General features: G+C 41.6%; 1 protein-coding gene across 7 annotated transcripts in view; it reads right to left on the bottom strand.

Annotated features, from left to right (window-relative positions):
• The window catches only part of mef2d (myocyte enhancer factor 2d), a 67,649-nt gene that overhangs the window by 20,104 nt on the left and 25,561 nt on the right, over positions 1–21,984 (bottom strand). For 4 of the 7 annotated variants that reach the window (XM_088306314.1, XM_088306311.1, XM_088306312.1 and 1 more), the window contains exons 2-4: positions 13,432–13,716; positions 6,856–7,059; positions 696–833 (exon numbers count right to left, since the gene is read on the bottom strand). In XM_088306314.1, coding sequence (XP_088162440.1) covers positions 696–833; positions 6,856–7,059; positions 13,432–13,485 — 396 coding nt within the window. In that variant the 5' untranslated portion in view covers positions 13,486–13,716. Of the gene's footprint in view, positions 1–441; positions 580–695; positions 834–6,855; positions 7,060–13,431; positions 13,717–21,984 lie in introns of all 7 variants that reach the window. The other 3 variants (XM_088306313.1, XM_088306310.1, XM_088306316.1) reach the window with 2 other exon arrangements.

Genomic DNA, 21,984 nt, shown 5'->3' on the forward strand with positions numbered 1-21,984 from the left:
GGTAAAGCAAAAATACTCGTGGGCTAGTAGCTCTACTAGTGCATCCTTGATATCATTGTTAAGGTCAATGTACTAGTACACTATTACTCCTGACAAGTAAAACAACTAGTAGTGTTACCAGTGCAACATTAGTAAGACCCAGATGTTGGGAGTAGGAACCCAACCTCCACACTGAATTACACCCGTACGAGGACACGGCCGTCACGCCGCATACGCAGAATATGTAATAAATAAACGCTCAAATGGCTTTCCATAGGTGAGGGTTACGTGGACGAGGATAGAGGAGTTGTGAGGATGGTGAATGCGAGTGCTCTGTGAGTAGAAGTCAGCCGCCGCCATCAGCAGCCCGAGAAGGCGAAAGGGAAGGTGGGAGGGAGCGAGGGGGAGGGGGGGGCGGGGTCAAAAGGGCGGGATACACAGAGGAGGCGTGGCGGTACTCACTGACAGCCTATAGTTGCGCATCATTTTATCAAACTCCTCGTCAATTTTTTTGTACTTCTCCTCAGTGCGCGGCGTGAGCGAGAAGGGCTCCTCGGGGTCCGGGCTCTCAGAGTCCCGGTGCTCTTTCTTGTTCAGAGCCTTGGTAGCCCAAATAGAAGAAGGATAGGAAGAAGAGGTGGATAGAAGAAGAGGAAGAGGAGGAAGAGGAGGGGGAGAGGGGTTAGAGACGGTGACACAGGTGCGAGGGTACTCACGCCGTAGCGCTTGAAGATGGTGTCCAGGTCGTCCGTCTTGTTGCGGTACTTGTCGTCGTTTAGCGGGCTTTGATCGATGGAGTCGTCGCCGTCGGGCTCGGGGCTGTTGCAGCCGTTAAAGGATTTCTTTCGCAACGTCTGAGGGAGGGGCACATTTGCATACATACACACACACGCGTGTCATCAAAAGAATTATTTATTTATTTATTTATTTTTTAAAGATACATTGTCTTCTTCAGTGGCCAACTTTCCTACATCGAAATTATTTGTTTCAAATATTTTTCTTCATGTCAATTTTGAATATAAAGTACAGGTATATTCAACTTGAAATGACTCCTTAGATGTAAATTAAATTTAAAGTTGGGGTAACGTGAAAATAAAGACTTCTTCAGAAGAGAAGAGCATTGAAAAAACACTCGCAAATTTGAATGATTAAAAAAAAGTTGCAAAGCATATAAAATAAGGCTTCATAATTGTGGAAAAGCAAGTCGATGTCCCTGCTCTCAAACACTTGAGGCATTTATTGAATATATTTAAAAATATGTATATATGTATGTTCTGTTGGTATGTTAAAAAAAAAATCTATTCTGAAAGTACAATTTATTGAAAATGTGCATTATGCAGAAAGTTGAAATGTTGAAAAAAAAAATGTTGGCTCAAGGCCACGTCTGGACAAGCAATCATAAGCATTCATACTGCACAAAATCGAGTCACGCATGCGTTTAGAATGTGGGATGATATACAAAAATGCTGACTCCACACATCCAAGACCCGAGTCCAGATTTAAATCCAGAACCTTTGACTGTGCTGTTTAACATCGCTTCAAAAAATAAAATAACCACTAAACACATCCTCGTGTGCTGCCGGACTTGAGCTGCTTCACTCCTACGCTGGAACCCGAGCAGGAAATGGAAAACATTTTTGGCCTCAAGGAGGAGAAAAAAAACACAAATCCGACCTGGAGTAACCTTGGATGGACAACTCAATCTGCACTCGGAAGCTCGGAATAAAGAAAGAAAGCTTCTCAATGACACCAAGCAGAAGGTTCTTTTATCCAAAGAGCGCTGATGTTAGCTGACACTGACGCTTTGGACCCGAACTCGGGCAAGCCAACACCGACTGGCACCTCATCAACGCAGCTGCTGATTGGTGTGAAAACTGCGGCGTCAATGCGGAGGATTCCGGCTCAACCCGATTTGCCGCTAAGCTAAGGAGCTTTGTGGCCGGGCGGACCGACGGAAGGCACCGTGACTGGCTGGGAAATCTCACGCTTTGGAAATCAATTAGTGAAACTGTAAAATGGCGCACACAAAAAAAAAAAAAAAAAAAAACACGCCAACTTTCTAGGAGGAAATCTCAAAAATTTGTAACAACCTAAATCTTTTCTTTACAGGAAATTACATCAATCGCTTGTTTTCCAGTCTTGAGTTCTGCTATAAAATCACCAATGGCTTTAGTATTATACACAACAGCTTACTCTTTTAAAAAAAAATTTAAAAATGTGCAACATCTATAAATTGCCTTCTTTCTAGGACAGAACTGAAGATCAGGAATAATGAATTTCTACATTCTAAAAACAGTAATAATGGCATTTGTTATTGCCTCGGTTCCATTCGAAGATCCCGTGAGAGGCTGTTTAACTCAGGTGCAACTTATTTTAAAAATCAAATATGAAGACAAGAATTATTATTAAAAAGAGGAAAACGTAAATCACATGACACACATTTGAGGGACAGCCACGCGGACTCACGAACATACAACGGTTATGTGTTCTGTCCGTCATAGAGAACACCAACTGTACACACGTGTGTGTGTCCTGGAAGATGCATAAAATGAGCACAAACAGCACAATGCCACAATGAGAGCTTGTGACGGACGCGTGCATCTTTGAGGAGAGTGAATGGATGTCGGGCAGTGGAATGTTTGCGCACACACAACACAAAAACGGTCGTTTGCGCAACACTTTTGCAGTTGCAGAGAATAGGGCTGGGTGATACAGCAAAAAAAAAAAAAAAAAAAAAAAGTTATTTTTTTGTGAACGTCTGATTTCAATTACTATTAAAATTTGTTTATATTGTTAATAAACGGTCACTTTTAAAGCATCTGCACGGAAAGCTAAGGACACTAACAAGTAGGTCAATATTTTATAAACAAATTGTTAATGAAAATGTTATAGTTATCTAATGAAACATCGATTTAATTTCGATTAATTGTTCTTAACGCCCCCTGCTAGCCCCACCCACCCGCCTTCCACCTTCACTTCCTTCCTCTGTCCATCCATCTGCCTCCCTTCCTTTCTCCTCGCTCGTCTATTCATCGGAGGCCTTTTTGCATTGTGCTCGCTCGCCTTGCCTTCCGCCGCTCTTTTCTCCTCCTTCCCTCGCCCTGATTGGGATCTGCAACCGAGCGGATTAACACGTTGTGGCAGCGGAGGCAGGCCGCCCACACACGCACACGCACACACACACGCACTGCGTTTAGAGGCAGTGTGCGCATATATGCTACCTCTCACTGGAGTGAAGGAATGTCAAGCCGTGTGACGAATACTGACACACACACACACACACACACACACACACACGCACGCACGCTAAAGTGCTTCTAAGCATACAGTGAAATGGTCGTATGCACTATGACCCGCACTAAGCCGAGTGCATTTGTGTGTGTGTGCGTGTGTGTGTGGCAGCCTGCGTGACTACATCCACACTTCATAATTTATAGTCAAAAGCACTCGCAGAGAGGCTCACGGAGGCACTGAGCGAGAACGCGAGCGAGTGCATTTGGTGACCGGCCAATTATCCTCGCCGGCGTCCTCTGGCCGCAGATTAAGCCAAATGTAAATCGTATAATTAAGTCACGCCGTCCCAACCGGGTCGGGCCGGGCCGGGCAGGGCCTGGGTGACACAGTGACTGCTGGGAAGAAGAAGAAGAAGAAGAAAAAAAAAGCTTCCAATGACAGCTGCCCGGCGAATGTAACGTCTCATCTCCACTTTCGCTTAAGCTTTATCGATGTTAAGCTCCGAGGCACTGCACTTCCTGTCAATTTGTAATTATTTATTTATTATTTTGAGGATGAGGACCTTATGGCTTCAGAGCTGGAAGCGTTTCTATACAGGCCTGGATAGGTTTATTAGATTATTTTCAGAAACATTTGGAATTTGGACAACTTTTGCGGTTTTAGGGTTGAGTTTTACCTTGATTTGCAAGATTTAATTGGTGCAATTACCATGCTTGTAAGTCTCAAATTTCAAATAATCTATCCTCACGGAAATGAATGGACGCTGACCCACTCTGGAGCTTGTGCGGCTTTTATACATGTCCTTCGTCATTCATTCCATCTTTTCTTCCAATTGCAACACACACTTGCTAGCACCTACCTCAACCCATACAGCGCTGTGTTCATACCATACCAACATTGTACATTCTTTGTGTCAGATGCCCAAACGTGTCCAACTTCCAACGTGTTGGCATTTCACTCACTCATAATCAACATAACAAGGCAAGATTCACTCCCGAATCTTCATCTTCAACTTAAAAGCAGTGCTGATCTCAAATCCAAAGTGATGCAAATGACAGCATCTACGGGCGTTGGTTTGTCATTAAAGGTACGAAGAGGCATTAATTTCACAAAGCAAGGGTGAGACCCTCTTCCACAGCTACCCAAAACGTACCGAATATAAACGTAGTGACTGAGTTCAAATTAAGACGGCATTTTTTATTATTATTTTTTTAATGAACAGATGAGTCGGGTTAAAGTGAGTCCGTAACTGACATTTAATTGTTCAATACCGTTGAAATAACAGTGCATTTATCATTCAAAAAATACATTAACCCATTTTACCCAACATTTCCTTTTTTGTGTTGACACACTTTTTTTTTACACGCACCCACACACACACAAAAGACTCTGATTAATTATTTTTACATGTTACTGTTACCGCCTGTATAAATTATCGTCTTTATCACAATTTCCAGGATTTTTGATGGCGCAGAACTGGTTTCCAAATCCAGTTGCGCAGCACCCCGGAACCTCCGATTGTCCGTAAAACGAGAAGTGACATTTCAAAGATGCGTCACGTGAGGACAGGATGGAATACTAACTGAGGATTAACCAACCGTGGCCAGACGACTAACACCCGCTTAACGACGAGGTGGGCATCTGGAAGGGGACAACCGAGGACAAAGTCACTGAAAGCGTCGCTGGTGTGCTTGCGTGTGTGTGTGCGGAGGAGGGGGGGGGGTCGTGGCAGCATAGCACAACATAGCATAGCTTAGCACAAGGGAGGGATGCTCCCGTGTAAAGGATGCACACAAATACACGAGCGAGACGCACACTAGGCTTGAATATTGTATGAGACGCTCTCTGGGGCCACGGAGGAGCGTGCAAAACACACACACCCACACACACACACACACACACAAAACCCACACACCCGCACAAATGAACACAGGCATAAAGAGGAAGAAAGAGACAGGGCGACACATACGCACTCTGGAAAAAACAAATACACACACATGTATGCACACAAACAGGACCAGTGGAGCCTGAGCTGATGTGGCCCGGAGCTGCCCGACGCCCTGCGACACGCACACACACACACACACAGACACACATTTAAAAGCCATCTGCAGCTGCAGCTCGAGCCTACAGAAAGCTTTACTGCTGACACTCTGAGACACAAAGATGAAAAAGAGGTAGATAGCATGAGGAAAAAAAAAAAAAAACAAGTCCAAATTTCACTCACTGACCTCATTAACCAGCTAACAAATCAATTAATGGCTCAATAAGATGTTGGACTAGACACCTTAGATGTCTCCAGTTGAGACATTCTGTACTGTGTGTTTTTTTTTTTTTATCTCAATCCGAATCATTTGCTCCATTCTTTTCATTTTATTCAAGCGGCAGCATATCTGAAACTCGCTTGGAGCAAAAAAATTTGGGCTAGTTTGGTCTGGGTTGTTAGTGGAGGTTATGCAAAATCTTATCATTTTAGGGTGAGGTACATGCATACCAATAATCTATTAAGAGTGAATCCCCGCTTCGAAGTTCACCATTCACGTTTTTTATATTTAAAATTCATATTTACAGATGATTTTGGTGCAACCAATCTGCAATTGTTTGCTGAAAAACTCACCCATTATTTGCGCTGAGGCCAAAGCCCTGTCTAAAAAAAAAATAAAATATAGTGCATTGCCACCATCTCATGGCATCCAAAGTCAACTTTGACCTTTGGGACCAGGGTGCTGTCAAATGCTTTTGTTTTTGCTCTAACACATGTGCACACATACCGACAATCGGGTGAAAATTGAGCACATGCGTTCCCATGCTGATTCGAGTCAGCAAAAGCCCTATTATGGGATGTCTCAAGATGATCCTGCAGGTGTGAGTTGTGTTAAGAGTATTTTTTTCTCGCTGATGGAAACCGACAATTGTGATAGTAAGATTTTCATACATATATTTTCCAATCATTTCAATCCAAAGGCAAACATAAAAAAAAAAAAAAAAAAATCCTCACAGAAACATGTCAGCATCTTCCCAGATGACACACCTTTTCTTTTTTGTCCCCGTGGCATGGCTTCTCATTATAAAACAATACGCACAAAACAAACAAACGAAAGTCAGCTTTTCCCTTAGCTGGTTTGACGGCACCTGTACGGTAATTGCTCATGACGTGAAAACGGGAACAATAAAACCAATTATGCCATTACAGCAACGAAAAAAACCTGCAACATTGTGTCTTGAAGGAAGTCAAAATCTCCTCAGCGGGAGAAGCCAAAGTTACATTTGTTTGAACTACAAATCCTTGTGGAAAAAAGCCAAATAAAAACATCAAGCTGATTGTGTGTGGTTTTCAAAAAGAATACCTAAATACAGATTGGCAATGTAACTCAAAAATCCAAATGAGGACAAGCGATAAAAATGGGATCAATTGAAGACAGCTAACGTAGCACTTCCTGTCTTATGCTCTTATTCTGAAAGCCACGGCGTGTTTTCCGCTATTTGACTTAGCAATCAATAATCTGAACATCACGGAAAGCACCGCTTCCATCCACCGTGACATTTTACTGACCAAGAACAAGCCACCTGAGCTGGACCGCTTGGATAAGAAATACACGAATGAACTCCAAAAATCAAATGTGTGGTGTGTGGACACGTTACCTCGATGATGTCGGCGTTGGTTCGGCTCTCGTGCGGCTCGTTGTATTCGGTGTACTTGAGCAGCACCTTGTCCATGTCGGTGCTGGCGTACTGGAAGAGCTTGTTGGAGTGGTTGAAGATGATGAGGGCGATCTCGCAGTCGCACAGCACGCTCAGTTCGTACGCCTTCTTCATCAGGCCAAACTTTCTCTTGGTGAAGGTCACCTGTGCGGCGGGAGAACAACAACAAGCGCAAGTTGAGAGGCGTGCTGAGAATTTAGAGTTCCGTTTCAAGCAAAATTGCAGACTTCACGTATGTCCTCCAGACTTGACTTTTTGAGGCTTTTTTTTGTGGGTCTATTCATGATGGAAATGACTACTAAATATGATTCCACTAAGTTCAACCAGCTTTGGGAGCTGAATTTTTAAATAGTCAGCTAAGAAAGCATGGAAAGAACAGATTTTAGAGATTTTTCAGTCTGTTTTTTTTCTTCTCCATCTTATGTTAAAGTAGTCAACTTTATGTGTCTCTGTTGGCCTGGCCTCTGAGAATTTTTGCACTTCTGCGTATGATATACTGGACAAATTACATTTTGCTAAGTGAAGATGGCTTCAGGGGCTGCATTTTCCCAAATTTTTACAAGGCGCTAGCGAGAGTAAAACTTTTCCACCTTGCTCTGCCCACACACATTGACAAAAACGAATACTTTGCAATTTGGTCTCATCCATCTGTCTTGTATACAAGATTAAAAATTGGTAGCAATCCAAAACATCTTCGACAAGTCGGGCAGAGAAGAAACCCTGGAAAAATTGACAAATTTAACCTAAAATAGCCGCTTGTGTCATTTCAGGTCTGACTTCTATAGAGTTTTTTGTGGGTCTACACTTGATCGAGACGTCTACCAAATTCCAGATTGGATAGGGGATCTCGAGGACTGGACTTGAGCCGATCATATCTAGAAAAATAAATGCTCCGAGTTTGGTACCAATCAGACAAAATCTGGAGGACAACACTTGGTAGACATAACAAGTTGGGAAATTGAATCTGCTTCAGTGGCAGAATTTTCCTGAAATTCTACTTCCGATAAAGAGACAGTTTTGGTCCGTCATCCGCATGACTGCTACCAAATGTTAAATATTCGCTATCGTTACAGCAGCGGCAGTTATTGAAACCCCAAGAGACAGGCCACCCGTGTCAGGACTCGATATTACAAATGTGGGCAAAAGCGCTTGATTGACAGGCTGGAAGCTTTATCTACACGCGCTCAGTCAAGATTGCAGATCAACCCGACAGGTCGTGTTTACTCTCGATTTAAAGGGAAGTACAATTTCAACACTTTTAATCACACTTCTGCTGTTTCCATTACACCATTCATTGCATCAGATTGCATTAAAGCGAGGGCAGGGAGGCTGTTTTTAGGCAACAGACTTGACGACCGGCTGGCCAAACATGCTTCTCGTCTGCTGTCACGTTGACTATCGTCGTCACTTTCACACTCTGCCATGCTCTTTTCCATGCCCGCCTTCTCTCTCGATCTCTTTTACATGTACACACACACACACACACACACACACACACACACACACGCACGTTTGTGAGAGGGCTCAGACGGTGACTGTGAGTGATAGATGAGAGCGAGGCGTGCCGGTTTGCTTAAAATATATTTTGGACACCCAACAGAAAATGATGAATGTTTCCTGCAGTTAGGCTGGTTTTGACACCCAAGTAGTCAATAAGTTGTGGTGTCCCACAAGGCTCCGTTTTAAGCTTCTTTCTTATCCAGAAACAGAATCTCTCCTCAATAACAATTAAGGTTGGGCACCGAAATGCGGGACCACTCTTTTGTAATGGTTCGTATACATCAGATACCTACTTGTTCAAATAACAGCACAAATATTAGATTTGTAATTTGATTTGCCTTAGTTTACAGAACCTCAAAAAAAGTGATTGCACTACACACGATTTGTAAAAGAAAAAAAAAAAAAAAAAAAGGGGAGACCTTGCGACACTAATCAGTCGTTTGACAGGGGAGGGGCAATTGAGAATGGCGCCCAATTTGAAATTATTTAAGCATAACCATTGGACTGTATAGATCATTATAGTTTAAAATCATAAACTAATATTTCGTTGTATAAGCACTGTTTAGACTTGATTTCTGAATTGATTCCAACAACTTTTGCGTTTCTAGCACAAAGAAAATGTGACTGTATTTTGACAAATAGCCTTAAAACCACGGCAGTCAAATTCAATTAGCATTAGCATTGTTCCTGAGAACTGCTACACTTCTATGTTACATCAGGTAAATAAATAACTTGCGGTACCTGTTTTTCAGATCTGGGCCATTGGACTGCATGCGGTCACAACAGCATTAAAAATCAACTTTGGTTGGTTTGGTCAGCTGTCATGATTGCTATTCTGTCCATTCCCAACATTGTCCATCAAAATGTGCATGCGTGCATGCACAAATGTACTTTGGGATGAGCTTCAGGTGAGGTTAAGTTAAGATGACTCTTGAGGAAATGAGCATGCCAACATGTCAGTGTGTGTGCGCGGTTTGATATGTAGATGGGCATAGAGATAAAGATGAGAGCTGAGGGGAGCAGGAGGGGGAGTGGAGGTGGGTGAGATGATCGTGGCACCGTGTGATGAGGTGGGAAACTGGTTGGGTGAGGGTGCGGGGCGGGCGACGCGTAGGGGGAAGTGGTTGCCCGTGGATACGACCCCGATATAATTTGATTTGTGGCAGCAGGAAGCGACGAGAGAATGAGGGCGAAATGGGAGGGGGGGGGGTTAGTGGGAAGGAGGCATGACAGATGCTGCAACATGTCAGAGCAGCACAGGGATGGAAGGATGACAGAGAAGAAGGGCGAACGGGAAAAGAAGGACCTCACACCGAGTCGCTGCCGTCCTCGATTCCTTTATCTTATCGTCTGCGCCTTTACTCGCCTCCTTTCCATCATAAAACGCAATCATTTGCCATAATCGTGCCGAGAGGGAGGTCATTTGGAGAGTGGAAAAGCAGCTGACGGATGCCACAAGTTCGTGGACTTCATGCAACACAGCAGTTCACACAAGCAAAGTGCTTAAAAAAATGAAATATTTCAATTCCATGAATGTTCGAGTGATTATACGCGGTCTAGTGTTCCTCGGCTGGAATAGCACGTTGATATTCGCCACAAGTTGGTGGACTTTATGCAACACGGATGCAAAACAGATCATCTATTTATCCATTTATTACTCCTTTCCTTTTGTTTTAGCAAAGTGGGGTACTTTGCTTCTCTCAGGTTCGATTAAGGACAAACCAACTGGACGTAAGGTGAAAAGCAGGTAACCAATGGCAACGGAAGAAAGCAAAGAGGATGGAGTGTATTTTTTTTTTTCTTCCAAATGCGTGTGTGCATGTGAGTGTCTTGGCAGGGTTCTGCTCGCGTGGCAGATGGATGAGGAAAACCACCACTGAGAGCCGGCGCGGACTCTTTGTTTTCCCGTAGCCAACGGCTCGCTAGCGTTTGTTAGCTCGCGCGCAGGGCTGGAACACCAACAACGTGTGCACAGCAGCCATAGCAACCGGCGATAGGATAGGTTGAGTTCTTCTTTTCTTTGTTTTTGCACAACTTCCTGTTCGCCTGATTTTTGGGGGACATTAATTTCCTGATGATTTTTAATTTCTGAAGATATTAAGTGCATGCAATGACCAGTCAACTTCGTCTTTGAGGAACCACCGGAAATGGCTAATATAAAGAGGCATCTTCAAACCAAACTTGATGATTTCTTGAGTCTTCTTGAGAAAATCAAAATCAATTTTGTTGGAGTCATTTTGTACCAAACGGTGATAGGTTTGCATTGGAAGAAAATCACATTTGGCCAGTGCACTGCAGTACATTTGTCTTTCCAAAATGTCAATATTGGCTCAAAAAAAAAAAAAATCCTAAAAACCCAGAAATGCTTCACAGTGTGAGTAATGCTTGGAAGGAGAAGAGAAAGAAGAAGAAGAAATGTGCAATTGGAGATACTGTCACGCTTTCAGTCGGGCCCACACTCGCACTGGTTGTTTGTTTTTTGGAGCTTATGGAAACATCTCCCCAATCAATATGTGGGAGGGTGACGGGCGCTCATGTTCTCCGACATCATTTGATTTCCTTTCATCAGCGTTGCTCTTCATTTAGCTTGAAAAGAGTATATATATATATATTTTTCAAACATCACCAGCAAATAGACGGGTGTCGTTTAAGAGAATGTCTATACTAGGCCTTATTTCAAGATATAGGGTACTCGTGAAGGGTGGCAATACTAGCTGACATATTACTGAATCATTACGCACATCAGAGAGAAAGGTTTTTGTTCACAATTATTCGACATTGGGTTCATTCTAAAATTTGCCAGAGGGGCCGGACCAGGAGCAGATGGATGGAGTATTTTAGTAACCTCACCTCATCAGAGAAAAAAACAAACATTTAATTTTAAATGAAAATGAACAAAGATTACAACAAAATATATGTCTTTGACACACCAGAGTATTTAGAAAATAAAAAATTAAAAAGGTTTATTCATTTAATTTTTTTTAAGTTTAGCGGGCCGGATTAAAACGTTTGATGGGCCGCATGTGGCCCCCGGGCCGTAGTTTGCCCACCCCTGTATTAGATGAACCGTCTAAATCAGATAATGATTAAATCTATTTTCCACAACTTTCAATTTTGTTCATTCCTGATTATTTTTTCTTCCTGGAATTTTGCAATCCTCAGACTGACCCAGGATCAATCAATCAATCCAGTGAGTTCGTCAAACGATCGACTAACCGCTGGCCACCTGATACGAGCTCCGGATCCATTAACCTGACCGCAAATAGCTCCGATTGCGTCTGAACAAGAATCCTTGGTGGCCTGTGGGCGTCATTTGTGCACCTTTATGGAAATACAACCTGCTGGGATTGATGAGGAAGAAATAAAAAGCGGAGGAGAATTACCCCCCCCCCCCCTAAAAAAAACGCTGGCGGCCTGCCTTTTTATTTTATTTACTTCCTTCTTCTCCTCCGCCGCCACCGTCATGTTGTTCCCCGACTGTGGGCTGCTGGAGGTGGCCATGTCAAATCCATTACTCAATGTGCTCAATAGAGCAAAGCCCATTTAGCAGGCGACTCGTTTTCGATGGATCATTTAGCCTTTCATCCTGGATGACAATATGCTTCTGATGTAACCACGCTCGAAGGACATTTTGTTGTTGTTGGAGGATACCTTCTTGATCTTTATTTCCACTAGTTGGGAGAAAAACCCCATGACGGTTCACCGTGTAATATGAGGCTCGTAAAAATCACGCTTTGATGTCGTGTTGTGCCGATACTGCTGAGAGAACACTCAAGTGTTATTCAAGCTACACGGGACGCCACAACAGCGCACGCTCCTGTGGGAAATTTGGAATTCTATTTCTATTATTTAGCCCTTTTGGAAATGCTTTGGTTCTTTGTTCTTATTCTTAGGCCAAATAAATCCTGATTTTGAGGGCTTTCCCAAAAAGTGGCTTGGTGGCATCATAGAAATGGTTTTGAAAATTCAGCCCTCAAAGCCAGAAAACTGACAGGTACTGGGACTGGCAGGGGAGGAGAGGAACAGATTTCCAGTCCAGGATTTTATGTTCATAACCCTCTCTGTAACTGAGAAAGCATTATTCATCATACCGTCCACAGTCAGGGTTTTAGGGAATAAAATGCAAACACAATCCAGAACCTTGGTCAACATATTCAATACAAGAAGTATCAAGTCAAAGTAAAAAGCAACATTTTGTTGATCTGGACTTTCTAGATATTGCCATGTACTATCTCATAGTGCTGATTTGCATTACAGCCAATCAGAGTGATCAATTGTCACCCACAGCCGACACGATTTTGCATCCAGTGATTGATGGCCCAATCATTCAAATCATACCTAAAAATCGCAAGGACACAAAATCCTCTCAATTCCTAACACTTATTTTTGCTCATACTTATATTATGAATGTGTTGAGCAAGATATTGGGGATGAGCGGATTTAATTTTAGGAAATCATGACTGCGGCTGGTATGACAAACAATGACTTCTCAGCCATGTTGGTTCTTGGCTATGATGTGAAAGTCGGGATTTTAAGAATCAAATTGTCTGATCAGAGAACACCTTCCTTGCAAATTTGCACTCGAATCAATTGTATATTTAATTTTGAAAAAAAAAACAAAAAAACGAGTCAGCGGTAATATAAATAAACGATGGGATCTAATGCTATTGCATCCATGCGACCCAGTAGTGCATCCTGGCAGCCCACCCGGAATTTACATAATTCTACAGTTGGGCCACTTCAGGCCAGCCAACATATAGGGGCCATTGAAATGCATTGGGGGGAACAAAAAAATTCCAACTCCAAATGTTCTTTGAAAAAGAAAAACACTGAAACAGCCAAAAAAAAAAAAAACCCTAGTTGCAAATAGGCAGAGATTTTATTTTATTTTATTGTCATCAAATTATTTAAATATATAAGAGTTTCTGCTCTGGGTGCAACTTTCACAACCATGTGCAAAAGCGGGTAGCCCAGGAAGACCATCTGAGAAGTTTAAACTGTGCAATTAGCGCTAACCTGTCTGTTGCGCTCATCGGTGATCCTCTGAATCTGAATCTTTTTCCTCCCCATGTTGATGTCGTTGCGGCGGAGGTGGGGGGCGGGGGGTGTTCAGGTGACGGCTGAATCTTCTTCCACTTCCTGCTCGCACGTTTAAACACTTTCTGTCGGACGCGTCAGCCGTTTATTCAATGACGATGACGGAGAAAGAACAGAGGACAAGCGAGCCTTCAGATCATGGTCCTCGTTCCCAGGGCGGCTCATCCACACTGTGCCCTCGCCTTCACCTCAGCTGGCCGGCTCCTGGAAAACAACACATGGGAGTTCATCATACAGGCAGAGATGTGGTGGTGGTGGTGGGGGGGGGGCTCGGTTTGCAGACCGTGACCCACTTTAGCCACTACAAACAACGTCTTTGCCTCGACCAAGCCGATAAACAAGAGAATAAATGAGGCAGCCATCAAATCAGCCGCACATGAAACAAGTCGAGCTAGAGGGTGGGGGTGTGTGGTGGTGGTGGTGGTGGTGGGGGGGTCGTTAGGGGGGGTTGGGTTGTTGCTACATGCAGAGCAGGAGGCCCTCGGCGGCCCGGCGAGCAGGGAGGCTGTGCTGTGTCAGCTTCATTAGAGGCATCACCGCCACATCACTGATCGGACGGTCGCCCACGGCAACCGGCTGCCCGGCCGGGGCCGCCTGGCACGCCGGCCAACTTTTGTGAGTGTGTGTGTTTTGGTTTTTCACTTCTGGCTTTAATTTGCTCTGTTTATTATTGTTCTTAGAAAGAAACTGTTTTGAATTATCAAAAAAAGTGTACCAGACGTTTTTTTTTGTTTTCATCTCAAGTCAAATAATGACAAAAAATAAAATAAAAAGTATCACTTAAAAAAATGCAGTTTCATTTTTTCATTCAAAATATATGGCTTGAATCGTGATTTATTGTAATTTATTCCTCCCAAAATAAAATTTGATTCTGGTAAAATATATCTTTGGTTGGTCTTTTTTTTCTTATTCTGTCTTTATCTTTAAATGTATTTATTTTCCTGAAAAAACGCATTTTTGTGTCCTGCTTTTATCACGTCAAGGAAAATGACCAATATGAAGTTAGTAAATGTGATTTCAACCTTGTAAATAAAGAGTTTTCCTGACAGAGAAAAAGTTTATTGAAATCCCTAAATATGAAAAAAAATATTTTGTGATTAGAAATAATAATTTTTTAAATTATACCACTTAATTCTTGCTAAATTGAAATTACAAATTTCTTCTCAAAACTACCACCATACTCTTTCCTTGAAGTATTACTTCAATTTTAGTATTTTTTTTCTCAAAATAAAACTTAACTCTTACATTCCTGCTTTTTATCTTGAAAAAAAACTTAAACTAAATATTCCACTGTAATTAAAAAAAAAACATGATGGGACACTACATGTAAAAAATGACAAAGAATGTGGAAAAAGTATGAATCCAAACTATGTCTAAATAAACAGCGCCTCCAGCCAAGCATATATGTAGTAAAAGTTGGCGCTTGTGGTTGGGAGAACATTCCTAAATTCCAAAGATGAAGAACGCATGCAGTGTTGGTGCAAAGTCATGAATGAATGAGAAGGCGGCGCGAGGCCGGGACCGCCGAGGGAGACCGGGGCTGCTTTTGGGCGCCGTTGCTACTATTTGCGTCCACGTTATAAAAATAGCCGTCCATAAATAAAGACATATACGCAGGCACGCAGACGGTGTGTACACACGAGCTGCGATGACGCCACGCCAGCTCGCCGACATTGTTTGCATTCGCTATCTACCTGCTGGCCTCCATCGCGAGTCTGCCATGCGGATGGAGGCCAAATTCAATGGCTAATACTGTCTGCACACAAACAGATTAGAGAAATTTTTACTCAAGTGCTAATATAGGAATAGGATTTTAATCAAAACGTGTGATTTAACTCATCAATTCAAGTCGGTTAAATAACAACGGAAGAATTTTCACACCAAAGGAGGTCTGTCTGATACCTAGACTTGAGGCAAGGTTAGGATGACAAGCTCATAATACATTTTTTTTTTTAATTTTAAGAATTACTATGATTTGAGGCAATTTTTCAAGATTATTTCATTGTCATATTACAGCTTTGTTTCTATTGTTCCATTTTTAAGAAAACCTTTATTAATCCCACAATAAGGAAATTTACAATTACTCTCCAAGAAATATCGCTATTCTTTTAATACTCTTGTAAAATTTCTCTCTCCAAAATGTGACTTGATTATCATATAACGGTAAAGAAATATGCTAAACCTTGTAATATTTTTTTTTTATTTCTACCCCCTAAAAAATGTTAAAAAAAAAAGTTTGATGCTATTCATTAAAAGTAATTGTCGTAACAAAGTATTGTGATTTTTTTCTTAATTTATTGAATAATCACGTGTCACTTTTCAATAAAAAAAATAAGACGTGAATCTTGTTATATCACAATTTAAAAAAATAAAGCACAGTTAAAAATGACTACTTTGTCGTATTACATATTTTTACTTTAAAAAAAGAAAGAAAAAAATTATCAACATTTTGAAAATAAAAAATCTTAATTCCAGTAATTAATAGTACACTCAATTTTCAGATTTTTTTATTTTATTTTTTTTACATTTTATAATACTTCAAGGATTTTTTCCCCTTTTCCACGTTTTTTTGTGGAATTGTTGAAAAATCTTGAATAATTAAGAGCTTTTTTTTTTTTTTTTTTTTAATTTTGAATTTTGTTTACCTCATAGCATTCTTATCCGGGCGTTAACCATGCCCACCTAAAACGCCAGACTACTCAAGGGCTCAAGTAAGAGACACCTGGATGGCAAGATGGCAACACTGTATCCACCTTTCTCCATTCTCTTGAATGTGTCCAGGTAGTAGCGATAAGTACAATTTCAAACGATATAAACTGTTTGAAATCTGCTGTCACGGCAAGAGTGGAATCTTCACCGTTCGGCTATAAATTATGCACTGACGGGAGCAAGTGAGCGAGCGAGGCATTTTGGTGCTAATTGTTTTCCTGATTAACAACTGGAGGGAAGAACACCTTCAGCGGGGATGTTGAAACCATCGGCAACAACCTTGTGAAATTCTGCACTTCTGCACTTGCAGGGGAAAAAAAATATTGTGCTGTGTTTTATGTGGAAAAAAAATACTTTATTCTTAGTTTCCTCCAAAAAAACAACTTTATACTGTTAATAAGATTTTTTTCTTGAATAAAAAATGTTTAATGTTGCGACATTTTTTTCTAACTAAAATCTTGTAATATCAAACTTGTCTATGAATTATTCACTGATGATAGGGAGGGAGCAGGGCGACTTGCCGCTAATTGTTTTCCTGATGAAGAACCGGAGGCTAGAACTACGGCGAGGATGTCGAAACCGTCGGCAACATCCTTGTGAAATTCAGCACTCGGAAAATCCATTTATAACTCCTCTTCAAATGGTCGCCTCCCTTGCTGCTGGCACAGATTTGATAAGAGTTCAGAGGAGGATAATAAATTCTACCTGGATCACATCATTAGCGCACTGCGGGTATTAAAAAAAAATGAAGAAAAAAAAGAGAAGAAAGGCGTAGGTGTTCCTAATGTGTTGCACATTCTTTCCAATGACACGCTCATTGACATGTTCAACCGTAAAGATAACAGGTTGTGTGTGTGTGTGTGTCATTTTTACAGTCAGTCGGAGTCTTCGTTAGCTGAGCTGGAGTTCAAAGGCGGCTCGCAGGGATTCTTCATCAAATGAAAACATCCCTTATCAACCTCAAGTGGTCAAGTCACAACCTTTCTACCCGTCACAAGCGACCTGTTATGTTTATGCCGAGAGCCTTGATCGGTGTCAAGTCGGAAACATAAACACTGATAATTCGCAAATCTGCGGGGGACCTAGACAGGAACCCTGGGGGATGCCTGGCTACATGAAAAGTGGGTTATCTCAGGAGAAACGTGGACATTTTGTGAGCGGACATAAAAGCAGACTTGACGCGGCGGCGCTCTTGAGGAAATGAAGAATATCTGAGGTGCAGCTACTTTTGATGAAAACTACATTGTCCCTGTAGACGGACTGGGCAGAAGAAGCAGTCAGAAAAAAAAACAAAAAAAAAACTCCTCTGATTCCAGCTGCTTCAGTGCTTTCGTGAATTTTCAACATTGAAGTTTGGTCTCGTGGACTTTTGACACCAAAAAGACGAATATTTTAGGTGATGGTTCAGCTAAACAAACATTAATTACCTTCCAGAGCACATCTCCAGGTTTAAAAATACTTACTGTGTTTCTTAATAAATGATAAATGCTCCGATATTACTGTGTAAAAATCCACAAAGGATAAAGGCAGACCTGACGCGTCTCACTAAACTGTACTTGAATTTACTCGGTTTTCAAACGATCTGTGACCCGTCTTACACGCAATCCATGACGGTTGGGGGCGGAGCTACGCCGTTGCGCCAAAGTGACTGTGGCGATATTTTGTGAATTTTCCAAACCCTAACGCGAATATGCTTTGACAACAGGACAAGCAATAAGCCATAAAATTTAATTCAATTGCATTTTCACTGGAGGAGGCAGCACTTCATCCCCAAGCTTCACAATTACACCTTTGTCAAAATGGCACATGTCCCAGTTTTAAATTGTGGGGAAAAAAATTCGACGGAACACCAACATACTGCTTGAATGTTACCATGGATGTGAAGATTTAGATTTTATTTATTTTTTTTTTAAATGCTAAAAAGCAAAAATGCTGGGAATCAAGAGTGAACCCGTTCGCTAAGCTCAGGCAGGGGGGCATGCTAGGTCGTTGCCTCGGAGCCGCCTGCCACACAGATTAGCGCTAAAAGAGCAGTTAGAGAATGTTGCATGGAGGCATCATTATCCCTGACATCTGTTGCTACATTTCAAAGTCTCACTCTGCTCTCTGCGGTGGAGCTAAAGGAAGCGCAAGGGGGTTCTCGGTGTGACTAGAACATATCCTTTGCCGCCTTCACCTGCAGAACAACGAGAGGCCGGAGGGTAAGTCACCCAGATCGGGCCGGACGGTCGAGGTGGGCTAACGGGTGACCTTAGCGTCGACGAGCTGCCTGGAGCCTCCGTGTTCTATGCTGGTGTTATACCCGGCGGCAGAAAATGAGTGACCGTGACACACGGGATCAATGCACAAAAATCACAGCAGTCGGTTTGGGTCAGACGCAACAGATGATGTGCAACGTGCCCAAGTGATGAAGGAAAAATTTCACAATAAAATTTTTTTAGAATTGGCAGTTTGCCACTTTCGCGCATGAAACGGGACAAAAATGTCAAATCTGAATATAGTATTAACAACAATGACATTGACATTTCATCACGGCTTATCAGTAATAATTGTTTGATTCCATCACCAGAAATTCAAACGGACAATTTCTTTCAACACAATAGGACTGAACAAGTGTCAGGTGTCAAACTTTACGCCACCGTCCCTTTTTTCCGCTTGTCAGATTAACGCTATAGAAGGACTGGCAGACCGGTGAAATTTACTACTGAGCGAAGCGATGACGGAATGTCAGTTAAAATAACTGACCGACTGATAATTACAGTTTGGGTCGCCTTGAAATAATGACAGACCGGGTGACGAATGACAGACCAGCAACATTTTGTAAATAACCAATTTCTGCTTATTCACATAATTTGAATGCAGACCACATGCTGGATCACACATAAAAAAAAATAAAAAAAATCCTATTTAATTGTTTACAAGTATTAAATCCGAGATAAATACATATTTTCCTCAATTTGAATTTGCATTTTAAAGATGTATCTATTATTTTTTTTAATAAGTAGTAACAGGTGTATGCTGATGTGTGTGTCAAGTAGGTTAAACCTGAAAACGTCATCTGTTCGCAGAAGAGCCGTTTTTGCTCCTCAGTCTCATGGTGGTTTATTGAAAACTTCCCACTCGCGACGTGACCTGCAAAGCGACGTTGTAGCATTCATGCCACCAACCAGTGCAAAACCACAAACTGGACTAACACGCTTACATTCAGGAAAGTCGCCAGCGAGACAATGACGCAAAGGAGTAAAAGCGTAGGCAAGAGAAAAAAAATTAAAATAAACTCTTGTGTGGCTGTTTAGCGGATGCCAAAAAGACATGCTCCTCCAACGCAACTTTGATTCGGCCGCGGTTCTTATCTGGATCAAAATTGTTGAACCACACAAAATATTCAGTGACAAAATTCGCATCACATCTCCAGAGGTAAACAACACTCCTAATTTCCTTCTGAACATCATACAGATATTGGTGTGCCGCAATCGGATGGGAAGCGTGATTAAGCAATTTTTTTTTTCCCCCTCAATATTCGCGGCAGGGCTCAGTCCCAATTACTGTATTAAAGACAACATTCCGAGCGTGATTCCGGTTCTGGCAGGTAAGTACAAAGATGAAGGCGGACTATTTTACAGCGCGGCTGACATGATACCGCTCGGCCGCTTGTCTAAGTGGGCTGCTGACTGGCCTCCCTTGACCCGCTGTGCTTTGCTTTGCAGCCTTGAGGCTCTTGTGCCAGCACCAGCTGCGGGGTTTTTACAAACTGATGCCTTAGGTGGCAAAAGAACTCTTACTCTAGATCTGGTCAAATAAGATGTACTCAATCAACTACTGTACTTAAGTCAAGATAAAAAAAAAAAAGTAAAGACTACAACAGTACAAAAGTACAAATCTAGCTAACAGTGGTGCAACAGTTATGCTATGCTAACATATTTCTGTACTTTTGTTCATGTTGTGGACTGAGTGACAAAGAAATGCAAAGTTAGCTAAGAATAAATGACATATACCATACTTGTGTGGTTATTCAGATTAAATATTTTTATAAAGATCAAAGATCAGCAGGGTGACACAACCCTCCTTTCTTTGTTGGTGAGAGAAGTCAGTGAGAGTCCCACAGCTTGGTTCGATCATCATTCTTAGCCAAATTTAAGGTCCCGTTATTATATTACTCTTAAACAATCTTGAAATGAACGTTTGCCACCAGCTACGAGAGTTAACGTAAATATAACTGGTGAAATAAACACTATAAATCCGCTACACGGGCTAGCAAGCTAACTAGCATACAATATAATGGAACCATCTAATTTCCGCTCTGAAGTTACTTAAAAAAAGCGGAGAACAATGTAGAATGAGCTGTACTCATTTTCTGAAAACACATTTTGATTTTATTCAGAAAAAAAAAAAAATCAATGTTCATTTTCCTACGTTTAGTAAAGTACCGTGAAACGCACTATATTTTGGTTCATGGTTATACCGAATCTGAAACCGGCTCATGCCTACACTAGACACTCCGTGGCATTAAATTAATGTGCTATTCATGAGGGATCGGCCTACTCTTCTCCACTAGAATAGATACCTAAAAAACAAAAATAAAAAAAAATAAAAAATCTACCTAAAGGGGAAGACAATCCCCCGAAAAAAAATCACTGTATTAAAATTTTCTATTTGCCTTGAGTAGTCTAAACATGACATTCTGATTAATATAGCGTTTGTGGAATATTAGTTAGGCGTCATCTCAGGGGGCAGCCATTTTGTCACATCTCTCAACTGAAAATGATATCACAGTTGCTCAGGACTCAAGTAATGCCCAATCACAGTTCACCTGTTTTCTAAACCTGAGCCATGATTGGTTGTTATCTGAGCCCTGAGCAACTGTGTGTGTGATGTCATTTTCAGTCGACAGCAAGTGACAAACTGGACGCCCCCTGAGATGGCTAAAAACAGGTTTTGCTGCTTAACTCATATTCTGCAAACTCTACAAACTTTACTAGTGGACCTGCATAGAACATATTCTTGCAAATACTTTTTGGGGGTCGACTTCGCCTTTAAGTCACCAATTATAACATACATGACCACTTGCAACCACTGCTCAGTGCTCATGTCCCCCGCCAATTAGGAGAAATGACGAACCACCACAGTTGTTCGGCGTCCATCTCTGCGATGTCAACAAAGCTAATTTATTGGAGGGAGCATCTGCAGGTGGAGGGAAGATGAGGGCCGAAGGGGGGTGAAATGTTGGCCTGGTATCTGAAAGATGGTTTTGTGTGTCCACGCTGCCAAGCACTGGCAGAAGAACACCTCTCCCCCCTCCCTTCCGCCCCCTTGCAATCCACTTAACCAATCACGGGCGAGGCTGTAGAGAGGTGGGGGTGTTGATGCAGTGCAAAGGAAGTACTTCAGAAGTGGAGGTGATTTGGGGGAAGGGATATAGCAAGCATGGATAAAGCCAGGTTGCAATACCAAGAGTTATTTGCCATTCGATTTAATTGCTGTATTTTGCCAATAACATTACGGAACAAGAGTACATAATTTGTACTGGAAAAAAAAACATTTGCCAAATACTTTTGTATTTTCAGTCTAATATTTGTTGTTCACCTCATTACTTTCTTCTGTTTTTAAATGATATATTTTTTTTATTTGTCAATTTTTCCCCCAATAAATTATTTTTTAGCTATTTTTCAAATTGCTATAGTTCAAAATATTTGGGGATTATTCTGGCACCGTAATTTTCATCTTGTTTACATTATTGTGAAAACAATCTTTTATTTTTGCTGT

The sequence above is a fragment of the Idiotropiscis lumnitzeri genome, chromosome 10, assembly GCF_059441095.1.
Source record: "Idiotropiscis lumnitzeri isolate Australia: NSW breed Sydney's pygmy pipehorse chromosome 10, RoL_Ilum_1.0, whole genome shotgun sequence".
In the NCBI taxonomy this organism is placed as follows: Eukaryota; Metazoa; Chordata; class Actinopteri; order Syngnathiformes; family Syngnathidae; genus Idiotropiscis; species Idiotropiscis lumnitzeri.